Below are 12,162 nucleotides of genomic sequence, written 5' to 3'. Positions count from 1 at the left end.
AGTGGTGCCTGTTCCAGTGGGTTCTCTTCCCTGATCCAGGGTGAGAGAACAGCGGTGGTTGATCAGGATACTGGTTCCCTCTGGTACCTCCCTGGCTCTCCTGGTAACTGATGCTCTTCTAACTTAATGTTATAGTCAAGGGAAGATTCTTTTTCAAAGCAGCCCAGACTTCAGCCTTTGTAACTGTGCAGTTTCTGAGTCCATTCTGCCTAGTGGTACCTAAATCAACGGAGGAGAAAACAACATTAATGATGGGTGTGTCTCTGGCTTTCCCCTCTAAAACTATGCAGACAGGCTGAAGATTTGGGTAGAATTTTGTAACTTTTGATACATTGCTGGCTTTAGTCTTAAGGCCTTTTTCAGTTTTGAAATTGGTATTTCCCAAGTCATTGCCCGCTGTTTTCCCCTTTAGTATAGGTGGTTTCTTTTAACTTGTTCTCTAGTTTGTACTTGGACCAGTAATAATCCTATGCTGTGTTACAGAGATTAAGAGGATTTCTGTTCCTCTTTCTGTACATTTTGCCTTGTTGTGGCCTTTTCTTGTAGTTTCTTGAGATTTCCACCTACAAGATAGTGCACTTCATTTTGTTTGAGATGTCCTTGCAGTTTAGTTAATCAGATCTTTGAGAAGTCCATCACTTAAATCTCTCAATTTCTGTAAGTGTTTATGGATTCGTACTCTGACTTTCCTGATCTGCTTCTGGTAACTTAATTCCTTCCAGTTTTAGTCTTTAAAAGGCTGGGAGCTGGAATAAGAGACGAAGTATGGTACTACACCCTTTGTTGTTGTTTTGTGAGCCTACAGTAATCTTGGCCAAGAAAAAGAATGTTTCATTATCAGGAGCTCCTACCCATTAATCTTGTATGAAGGGGCTGCAAAGCCTTATCAACCAGCCTTGGGTTTTTGCCCACTGCAAAGGCACATTAAATGCATGTTATATGGTGACCCCTGCAAACTTGACGAGTACAGATTAGATTGCCTCTCAGGCTTTATTAGAGTTTCTGTGCTGTTGACAGCTGCAACTAAGTAATGGGGTGGGGAGGCAGAGACTAATACGTGAGAATAGTTCCTTGTACTGCCAAGAAATCCTGCCTTGTTGCTCTTTTTCTGGAAGAGTAATTCATAGCTTGGTGGAGCATCTTAGGGTCTATTTCTGCAACCTTGTGAGTGCTGTAAGCTGGTGAGCTACTGGCTGGCCTAGGGAGAAGGGAGCAGTAAGAGGGATGTTGTTGGAAATATTTAATCTTCTTTCTGGCTTCAACATCAATACTGTCCTGGAGCTGGGAAATGTTCCATGACAGAAGCTTCATCAAAACTGCAGCGTGATTACAGAAGGTTTCAGGTTTGAGAAATCTGGCTTTCCCAAAGAGAGAAGGTGTTGCCAGGAAAAAATTCAGCAAACTCAACTGTCATTTACTACTTGGCATTTCATATTGTTCTTGGAGGTGTATGTTTTATGTCCATTGTTTCTGCCTTAAGTGATAAGCAGGCCTTCTTTTAAATATATGGTTATTACTTGATTATTTTTTAAATTGTTTTTTGACACAATATCACAGTTTGTGAGAAACTCCTTTGTTCAGTTTAAGCTGCCTCTGTGATAGCAACCTGTTTGCCATTTTGTTTCTTCCTCTTTCCTGTTGAATTGTTTTTCTACTAGAACTGGGCAAGCCATGACATTTGATGCTGGCTGATGTTACCTGTTAGCCTGAAAAGCATGGTGATGATTTTGTATCATAAAAACGTTGAATTGTGTTAACCAAGAGAGAAGAACGTGACTTAAAGTCATGGCAATGAACCTTGGGTTAGGTGAAAAAATGTCATGTTCTGGCCATAGCAAGGACGGCCCCAGCAGTCGTCTTGACTCAGCTGCTGCTTATTCATTGATCTGGAACTGAGTCAACCCAAGTCCCTCAGCTTTCCATTCCTAGCCCAAATACTTGCTGATGCTTGACCCAACTCTCAGTCAAGGTGATGGCCATTTTTCTAGTGACTTATGTGCCAGTTTGAATGTTTCTACATTACTTTACTGAAGGATCTGTCACAGTGGTTGTACTAAAATGCCACTAGTTCTTCCCTCACTGTTTCCAGTTCACTCAACCATTCATTCTGTCACAGCTTCTGCATCTTGCACTATTTTGCCTTCTCAAATTTCACTGCACCTGCTTGCAGATTAATTTTTTCTTAAGATATGTGTGTGTGTAGTGGAAATGTAATGTTTATTGAGCACGTTGGAACATTGCAGTCTGTTAGGACTGAGTTGTCATGCAGGCGATGGAACAAGCCAAAGGAAGACTTCACATGCAACATCTAGTAGGATGGTTCAAAAAAATTTCATTATATTCCTGGATTTGTTCTTTAATATTGTTTGAATTTCTGTATTAAACAAAACCCCAGCTATCTCAAGTAGAGCAAAAAGATTTTAAAAATTATGCTGGTGTCTTAGATTTAGTGATATGACTTGGATTAAATTAGTGATCTTGTTTGTATAAATGGTACTCTTTTATGCACGGGTAGTCAATAAGAAGACTGACTATTTTGAAATGTTGGGTTAATGAGATTAAATCACTGCTGAATGGATGATGCACAGGTGGTGACATAATCCCCAAGTCAGATAACTATGGTGGAACTAAACCTTTATAACACGTGAATGCTTTATCTACAGTTGTCTTTCCTGGAAATGAGTTTTTAAAATAAGTTAATTGAGGAATGTTAGACATGTTCTGAAGAAGCTGATGGCAGAAACCAGGTGAAAGGACTGAGACAATAATGTGTGTTTCTAAAAGAAACTGTGACATCAGCACGTGTAAGAAAGATGAGCTCTGTGGTTGCTGTTGTCTAAAGTGTTAATGCAGGAAAAATTGGCATTTTTGGAGCAGTACCTGTTTATTACCAGGTGTACTCAATGATATATTAACCCATAAAAAGAACATATTTTTTAAATACTAAATTATTAAAAGTGACTAACGATGGTACATTTTGACATAGGATTTGCTCCATATTGACCATATATTGTATGTCTTCTGCTAATAATGTCTATAAGCATCTCACAAACTTGATGTAAAGTCTGAAATTAGAGATCTTAATGAGTGGAGTGAAAGGAAGGTGATATAATGCCCTTAATTTTATAGATGGGACCATTTCCTTGTACAAGACAGGCTATGGAGAGGGATGGTCCTGTTGCTGGAGCCCAGTTACTGGCTTTGCTGGTGACTGGCCTCCCTTTGCCATAGCAGCACCAGCTGAGGGCTCTATAGCTTCAATACTTCTGATGCAGTAAACAGCTGTGATGGCATGGGCAGAGGGAGCAGGTCCAAGAGCTAAACTATTGCACTTGTTCTCTTTAAGAGAGGAGACATTTGCAACTTGAGAGCATGCATTTTTTTGTGGCTGGTCAGCAACACCACAGTTAATGTCTCAGGAGTTCAATCTTAGTGCAAGAGTTACAGTAACATGCCCCTTTAATCTTGGCTCATCTGTGCCTGATCCATTGACAATTGAATAATTAAGCCGTATTTTGAAAAACAAGCAAAACTAAATTACTTTCTTATCCATTGCTGAAGCCTTGACAACAACACATGTTTACTCCAGCCATACCTTTTGATTGCAGGGGGAAGAGTGAAAACATGGAAACGGAGATGGTTTATTCTGACTGATAATTGCCTGTACTACTTTGAATACACAACAGTGAGTATATATTACAATAAGCTTTGTTTGTAATGAAAGTATTTAAGAGGGTAATAATGTGATATTTTTCTAATTTTTTAGGACAAAGAACCTAGAGGAATTATTCCATTAGAAAATCTTAGCATAAGAGAAGTTGAAGACCCTAGAAAACCAGTAAGATGTTAATAATTTTTTTATTATTATTAAGTAAACCATATAAAACTTAGATCTAGTGTTAAATGAAGATGTTTGTCAGTTATGTTTTGTCCTTTAAATTTATTTTTTTATTTCTGTCCTCCAGAACTGCTTTGAACTCTATAACCCCAGTCATAAAGGTCAGGTAATTAAAGCATGTAAAACTGAAGCTGATGGCAGAGTGGTGGAAGGGAACCATGTCGTGTATAGAATATCTGCTCCCACCCCAGAGGAAAAGGAAGAGTGGATTAAATCGATCAAGTGAGTTTAAAGTCTGAAATGTGCTTCAGAAATTAAGTGTAACCTCTTTTCAGAGTAAGATACTAAGAGAATTTGTATTCTAACTTGTGTGAAGAATTCTGATGTGGCACCATCCTCTAGGATTAATGACAAGCTACATGAGGTTGATGGATCAAGACAGGAGTCTCCTGTTACTGTCTGGTCCTAAGGAAACAATGCTACTATATCAAATAAGGAAAATTTAGATTTATATTTTTAAGCAAAAGTAAAGCTTTGTGTGAATTTCTTAAACCCTAATTTTATTGGATTCTTACTTCACCTAATAATTAACTTCAGTGGTATGTGTCTTAAGCATGTTCACAGTGCAGCTTTAAACTTTCACAGCTTGACTTTATCTAGGAAGGTTTATAAAGCAGACCCACACTTACAGAAACAAATAAGGGTGAAGATGAAACTGTGAACTCTTCACAAATCACAGTTGAGCAATATCTTGTTCTAAAGAAGTATTTGAACCATCTGTTGCCTTCTTAAGAGCATGGAGTTCACCCACAGGGAAGAGAGAACAAAATAGTTTAAGTTTTCAAAACCAGGTATTTGCTAATCACACTAATGTTTCCTTTTTTCTTTTTTAGAGCAAGCATCAGCAGGGATCCCTTCTATGATATGCTGGCAACAAGGAAACGAAGAATTGCAAATAAGAAATAAAACATGATCAGCAACTTGTACACCTGCATCAACCTATAAATGAGCATGTGGTTGAGTGATAAAGTAAAAATTGGACAAACTAAATGAAGATAATGACTGTACATTTTAGAAATACATACACTTTACTATTACATGAAAAATTGGCAAGACCTTTTCAGAGTAAATATTTATGGGCATAAAATTTGAAGCAAGCTTCAAATCCCAGTGGATGATTATTGGAACTTAATTCAACTGAAAACATGGAAGCCTTGTTTTCACTTAGTTACAACTCCAGTTTACTTGGGTTGGGAGAGAAGGAATTTGAGGCTAATAACGCTATACTACTTATTTGTGCGCTTTTCCCATAAAAGGAGGAGTGGCTGAAAGACTTGCATCTCTTGCTAAAATGCATCACCAAAATTACAGTACAGTATGATCTAGCACTTAAAATTTTTTGGGCATAGAAAATCCACAGTCTCAGTATGACTTTTCAAGTCTTGTGTGTTTCACAGTAAATGATCAACAGCTGAATGCAGCTTTCATTTAGGATTCACTCCTACCTTTATGGAAATAGCTTTTCCTTTCCTTCAGAAATGCAACTCAGCAGTAGACTGTCAGCTACATAGTTAACTAGTTATGCCAAAGGGCTTGGTTGATCTGCACTGAAATATGTGCAGGTCCAAGCAACAAAGGTTTGAGCCTGGAGACACTGCGCTAGGCACGGGTGTGGAGCGGAGTTTGCCAGCAGGATCAAACTCATTCCTGCCTGCTCGTTCACTCACGAGCAGCAGTAAGATTTGACAACTGCGATAATCTGCTTTTTATTCAGCAAAACCTCTCTGATGTTTTAGATTTGTTGTGGTTTAAGCAACACTAAGTTACTAGGAAAGGGGTAAGATGACAGGGCTGGCGTGAGTTTAGGCTTTGCGTGTGAAAACACCCCGAACATGTTCACATGCATTTGATGTTTTTAAACGGGAAATCCAGGAGGGTGACACCTTCCTGTAAGACACAGCCCTAGATAGGATTAATCCAAGCAGGATTCATCCTTTTTGTTGCATTCTTAACGGGGATTTTTCGGATCTGTGCTTCAGCAGTTGAAACTGAAACCACGAATCGACAGCCGGTTTTTTCTTAACAAATGAAACCTTCCCCATCGATTACCTGGTGCAACTAAGCTCCCCTACAAGCACAAACCTTTTATTTTTGCTGTTAAATTTGTGGCAGATCTTTCTGTGGTCCTGCTGATGTTCTCCCGGTAACATGTAAACTGCTCTGCCAGATTTTGCTGCAGCGCTTTCCTGTGGGGAGCGCACGTACCATTCTTAAGGTAAAGCCCCTAATTCCACGGTGGGGGCAAAAAATCTTTTTTTGGACCTTACTGCTTCTGTTCATACTCACTTTTTCACCAACTTGTTGAACCTGAGCCGTGCCTACTGTGCCAATGAATGCTTTGGAGACCCAATACTTTGTCAAAGCTATTTTGCTTGTTTGAGTTACAGAAGCATCTCTGGCTACATTATAGGCAAATGTGATGCATTAGCAAAGTATATTTTGTATCTCCCTTAAACTGTAAGGGAGAGTCTGTTTCATTGCTCCGTCTTACTAATTTGTCCTTCTTTTTCATGGGGTGTCAGCCTGTGAGTGTTCTGCTTTATTGCATGTTGGCAAAAAAGGCTGAGAGGAAAAGAACAAAGGAAACTTCTTTACGCCTAGATTGTCCCTAGTGTGTGGAATTGAAGTCTGCTTGGATGACCATTCAAATCCAAGTACTTTCAAGGGAGTCAAACCACCAAATGAGGTAGCAGCCTCAAGTAAGTGTTAGTGTGTGAACATCTTTGCTTAATGGAACACATTTAAACTCTTCATAGAAAAGACTTGAACTGTATGTCCTGTGTTTGCAAAGCAGCACGATGACAGGGCTGGGTTTGGGTCTTCTGCTCGGCAGCTTCCAGTTCTGTTTTCGAGCAAGGCAAGTGTCAGGTTGAGCTTTGGGCAAGCAGATTTGTAATGCCAGCAGTGATGCACCAGAACCAGTGGTACTGAGGAGTGTCAAGGTGAAAAGCAGCAAATAAAGTATTGATGGAGAAATGTCAGATTACAAAAGCATGAATAAGCCATGAAGCACTTTGGTGTCAGTTCTTATCTTCTGAGATGCCACCTTCAAAGAAAATCTCCTTCTTTAACTGGGTGAAGATGTCTGCAGTAAGCACGAAGGAGACGCCTTGAGAGTTCGTTTGCTGTATTCAGTTTGAAGTTCATATAACCAGCAGAAGTAATTATTCAGAGTAACATGTAACTGAGGTATTAGAGCCAGAAATAGATTATTTCTCAGCATTAAATGCAGCGTCGTTAGCAGCTCTTTGTGGTGCTCAATATATGTATTTAATTTACCAAAGCTAATGGAAGAGCATTCTTGTTTGTGAGATTTGGTTTCAAATGTTCCTTGTAACAGTGTTAACAGGGAGTGAAACTGGCCTGGAATTTCCACTGGCCACGAGGCCAGTAAAACAAAGTGGCTTGTGAAAATTTGGGCCAAATCAGGTACTATCCAGGAGGGGGAATCAAAATCTCTCAACCTTTCCCTTGCTTTGAATGGGCTTCAAGCCCAGGGGTGGCTACTCAGACTCGCTGCTCGGTGGCCTGCAGCAGTGTCTGTTAGGGCTCAGCCAGGCTAAAGAGAAGTCCTCTGGGCACAGCAGACTTCTCCCTTCCTGTTGCACAGAAACTTGTGTAGTTTTTCACCTCTTTGTTTCTCGCATGGCCCCTTCCAGCATCTGAGGCCAGCAAAAGAGCCACTGCTGCTCCTGCCACAGGAGGGGCTTTGCTCAGCGTCCAACCCAGGGGCCTCTAACATCAGCCCTGCTGCCAGTGCAGCTGAGGGAGAGAAGTGTCTGTAATACTTGAGCTCAGCTGGACTGACTTAGATTTTACCATATGCTGATAAAACAAGCTGTCACTTCACATTTTGAACCATTTTAAACTGGTACAAAAACCAAACCTTGTCAACTAAACAGCATTTCTAATGCTTCCTGTATGAAAACAATGCATATTTTTAAGAGTTATTACATATCTATGTAGATATGCTTGCTGGAAAAGCTCGGTCTGTTGTAGACCAAATGCTACAAATCGAGACTTGTGGCTTACCAATTGCTCTATTTTCTTGGAAAATGTTTCTAGCTAGAGTTTAAATACCAAATGTAAATATTGTACAGATATGTATTGAAACAAGTATTACTTGGTGTACACCAGTGGTTTGCATGACAAATGCTCCGTATCAATCATTGGTAAAGATGTGATGTTCTCTGTAAATCCACTGCAATATTAATGTTTCCATTTATCATTATGACCTGTTGCTTAAGTCTGGAGATTTTCACAACAATAAAGTGTCAAGCTATCCTGCTGTATAGCTCCTCATTTACCAAGGAATGCATGGGAGGCAATTGCTGATTTCTTTCCTTAGAGATGAAGGTTCAGTTTTATAGCATGTGCCATCGCTGCTGGTGTCAGGAAAAGGCCTCTTTTCCCTGTCTTTAGACACAGATTCGCAGGATCAGGCTCGCATTTGCAGAGAGAAAAACCTTCCAAACAAAATACATCATCCCAGTCAAGTGTGCTCCAGCTATGAGTGGTTTCCATCACGAGCTGGTCTCCCTTGAGAGCCACCCTAAACTAAGAAGGTCTTTTGTTAGGTCCCTTCCATGAGTTTCAGTCAGGTGTCAGTGAGGGGGAGGATCAGATCTCCATACTGAAATTCTCCTGATTTATAAGAACTGCTTTTTCACAGCCCTCACATCCCGCTTTTGCTGCCAGCGGTGCATCCAAGCGGGGCGCTGCCTTCCTGTGGCTCAATGAACACGTCGTTCGCCTGCACGGCCCGTGATCTTCGTGCCCCTGACTTGTGTCATGAGATGCCAGACATTGACTTTCTTACTGCACTTTTCTCTGGCTTTTTAAAAAACGAGTTTGCCACCTGCTGGCCGGAGAAGACTCCAGCAGATGCACTTTCTTCCGTTCAGTTCCTGATGATCTGTTTGCCAAAGGAGATCTCCGATGCAACACTACACACCAAACCAAACCCATAATCCTCCCTTTTGTCCTAAAAACAGTGCTTACCAGGAACAATTTCTTTGTCAGCACTGATTTACCCTGTTAGAAATCAACTGCTACCTTTAGGTAGCAGATGTAGTGCCCTGTAGTTGAGCTCAAGACTTTATGAACCAGCACTGCATATAATCTGTTCCAGACTGGTTCTCCACTTGATTGTGACATATATGTCTGGAGGTCCAAATATTCTGGATATTTTACTGCCTAAGGACACACCAAGAGGATTCAAAAATCATCCTGAAATTCTTCATGGAATAACCTGAGAAAATCACTTCTAAAAACACAGACTAGGATTATATTAATATATTTTTGATTCACTTATAAAAACCTATTCTCATCAACAATGTTTATTAAGTTACATTGCACAGGCTGTTTTCTACAGAATGAGCTCTTCAAGAAGAAGGTCTGTTGTCACTGTCATACAGGAACTTTCTCACTATAAATAAAGAAGCCAGAGCTGTGATCCTGACTTTAGTCTTAGACTACAGTTAGGAGTCTAGAGTTACTGCCTGCAAACATGAGCAGCTTTTACATGAGTATTCATTGTTGGGAAACCTCCCATTCCAAGAAGATAAAGTTGCATTACAGCTGTAAGTATTACCTTGTTGATCTTTCCACTGGTATAACTTGGGAACCTTTTCAGTGACAGGATCAGAACATTTGGAGAGTGATGGATAGAACATCTCTTGGTTGCAGAAACCATCTTTTCACACCTTCAAAACAAGCACAGACAGATGTTTAACAACACATTCTTTTCCCTCCCATAAGTCAAACATAAGTTTTCACCTCCCACACGTGCTTATGTTATTTGAATGGTGTTTACTGACACAATAAGGTTTGTAAAAGGCCGAGAATGCCAAAGTGATGGAGAATGCCTGAGAACAAAAGAGACCCATACAGAATAAAAAAAAAAAAAGTGTTCTATAAAATTCTATGAAACCTGTAATTAGACACCAGGTTCTGTGGCAGTGATCTGTATTACAAGAATTCAAAGAAATAGAAAAGGAAAACACCAATTAGGAAAAACTTAAAAGTAAAAGGATAGTTTACCAGCAATTGAAATGATATGGGCATAGGCTACACCTTTCTTTTTAAATTCAAAAAAAAAAAAAGACACAGACTTCTGGCTTGAGGTGTGACTAAACTGGCTCCACATCTCTGACAGATCACACAGTTCACATGTGAGGTGCTTACTACAGTTGTCTTACCCTTCCTCTGCCATCACAGCCTATACGAAAGTTCAACCTGCCTGCATATGGAGAAACATTTTGCTAGTGGCCAACACTATTAAGACATCTGAACTCCCTGTGCTTTCCCTAAGCATAGTTTAGGTTTAGGGTGGTGCAGGTTGCCCACAGGTTTTGCAATCCTAGAAGTATGTAAGGCACTAGTCAATGAGCCAGCAGAGGTTGCTAAATATTCATTAGTATGGAGTTCATTCACTTCCAAACGATTCTGTGACTCTAGGAATAAACATTAAGATCCCAGGCTGGCAAGCACAGGGTGCCTCTGTAAAATACACATCCGTAGTTGTGAAAAGGGGCTCCTAGGCTTCAGTAAATTCAAGTATAAAAATAAAATTCAAGTAATACAAATTCAAGGGCTTAAAAAATACAGAATTTTCTTCAGAATAAAATCTGTCAAACTGTTAATACAGTTCCACACAAAGTCCTGTTGGGGTTCCATAAGAGATTAGCTCAAAGTGCTTTCTAGGCTGCTGGGGGTGGTTTTTAAGTGTGTCAGCTGTGAACTCACAAGTTCTGACGGTGTTAGTTCATTACACTATCTAGGCTGCAAAGACTAAGAATTATGCCAATATCCTAACATTTATCACGTTTCTACCAGCAGGAAAGCCAAGTGCCAAATGTTCACCTAATTCCTTACATTACAGTGCACTTGAGTATTCACGTGAAACAAGAAATGATCTTGTTTTCAAGTTTTCCCATTGTGATGGGAACAAATGCACTTTATATGCTGTTCTGAGCCTCCTGTTAATACAAACACAGAATCATTGGGTTGGAAATGACCTTTAAGACCATGTTGCAAACCAGCTTCTACAGCTAAAATAAGACAACTAAGAGTTTCCTTCACAGAACCACTGGTGCTCTTTCACCTTTAGAGCTGTCACACAGATGTACAGTCATGTTGGAAAGTACTCACACAACTGGGTGTGTTCAAGGGAAAGCATGTAATTGGCGAGGGGAGGCGTGTAGGTCAGACATTGCAGAGTAGAATTGAGGAAACAGTTGTTGCCAAGATTGAGCAGTCCAACTCCAACACTTTGTGTTTGCTCCCAATCCATACAAATTTTCTCCGGTGGAAAAAGAATCATTTGTGGTGGGGCAATTCCATCATTAACAACTGCAAGAAAAACATATTTAAAAAGAGATAGATTGGGTTTGGTTTTAAAAGGATATTTAAAAAGCAGCATTTTGCATGAGTGGCCAGAAGAACCCTCTGCACTGCAGAGCACAGAACCACGTGAGGCAGAGCTGTAACGCTGCCCCTGGGATTGGCTGGTCCACACACTGTTCTGGACAACAGTTCATTCATCTGCTCTAATTCTTCTAACACAAGACAAACTACCACACAGATCTGAGTAACTTTTGCCAGGTTTCTTTCCACCTATAGGCTTTAATCTGATTATTAACTCAATTACAGCTTTTTTATTCCGCATTGTAACATAAACCACAAACTTACACTCATAATTATATGGTAACTAATACATGCATGAAGACAGAACAAGAAGTAACCAGCACAGAAGTAACCCTACAGAGATTAGATCTCTTCCTCAGCAGTGTTAATCTTTCAAAGGCTTGTGAATGATGGAAGCCATGAACAGCAGTGGGAACATGTACTTGTCTCTGCATAACAGAAAAGGTCTGGGTAAGCCTCTTTTATAAAAACCTCCCCATAACTGATTGTAAATAGACCAAAACTGAGTTACAAATAGACTGCAAAAAGATAAAAATTAATTTTGCTGCACCAGTTCCAGTTGCTTTAGGGCAGTCACAACATTGCAGAGTACCTGAAGTCTGCACTGGTCACAGTCCCATTTACAGCACTGCAACCATCAGAACTGCATTTTCTACCTCTCTTTTGTTCTTAAGAAAAAGGAGAGGGGACACACAAAAGACCTAGATTTCTTTGGGCAAAACGTTTTTGATCTCCTGATGCTGCCCAGTCCCAGTTTGCAGCATGAGATGTCACTTTTTTAATTGCAGTGTCTCTTCAACTGTAACAGAGGGAAAAGTTCTGGTTGACATAAGAAT

The 12,162-nt window shown here is 40.0% G+C and overlaps 1 protein-coding gene across 4 annotated transcripts in view; it reads left to right on the top strand.

The window, feature by feature from the left end:
* The window catches only part of CYTH3 (cytohesin 3), a 49,427-nt gene extending 41,246 nt beyond the window's left edge, over positions 1-8,181 (top strand). For all 4 annotated transcript variants that reach the window (XM_051632139.1, XM_051632138.1, XM_051632140.1 and 1 more), the window contains 4 exons: positions 3,609-3,685; positions 3,767-3,838; positions 3,966-4,120; positions 4,732-8,181. In XM_051632139.1, coding sequence (XP_051488099.1) covers positions 3,609-3,685; positions 3,767-3,838; positions 3,966-4,120; positions 4,732-4,804 — 377 coding nt within the window. In that variant the 3' untranslated portion in view covers positions 4,805-8,181. The remainder of the gene's footprint in view (positions 1-3,608; positions 3,686-3,766; positions 3,839-3,965; positions 4,121-4,731) is intronic.
* The last annotated feature ends 3,981 nt before the right edge of the window (positions 8,182-12,162 follow it).

Source organism: Apus apus, chromosome 14 (genome assembly GCF_020740795.1).
Source record: "Apus apus isolate bApuApu2 chromosome 14, bApuApu2.pri.cur, whole genome shotgun sequence".
NCBI lineage: Eukaryota > Metazoa > Chordata > Aves > Apodiformes > Apodidae > Apus > Apus apus.
Note: the sequence above shows the minus strand (reverse complement) of the source record. Positions and strands in the feature narration are given on the sequence as shown.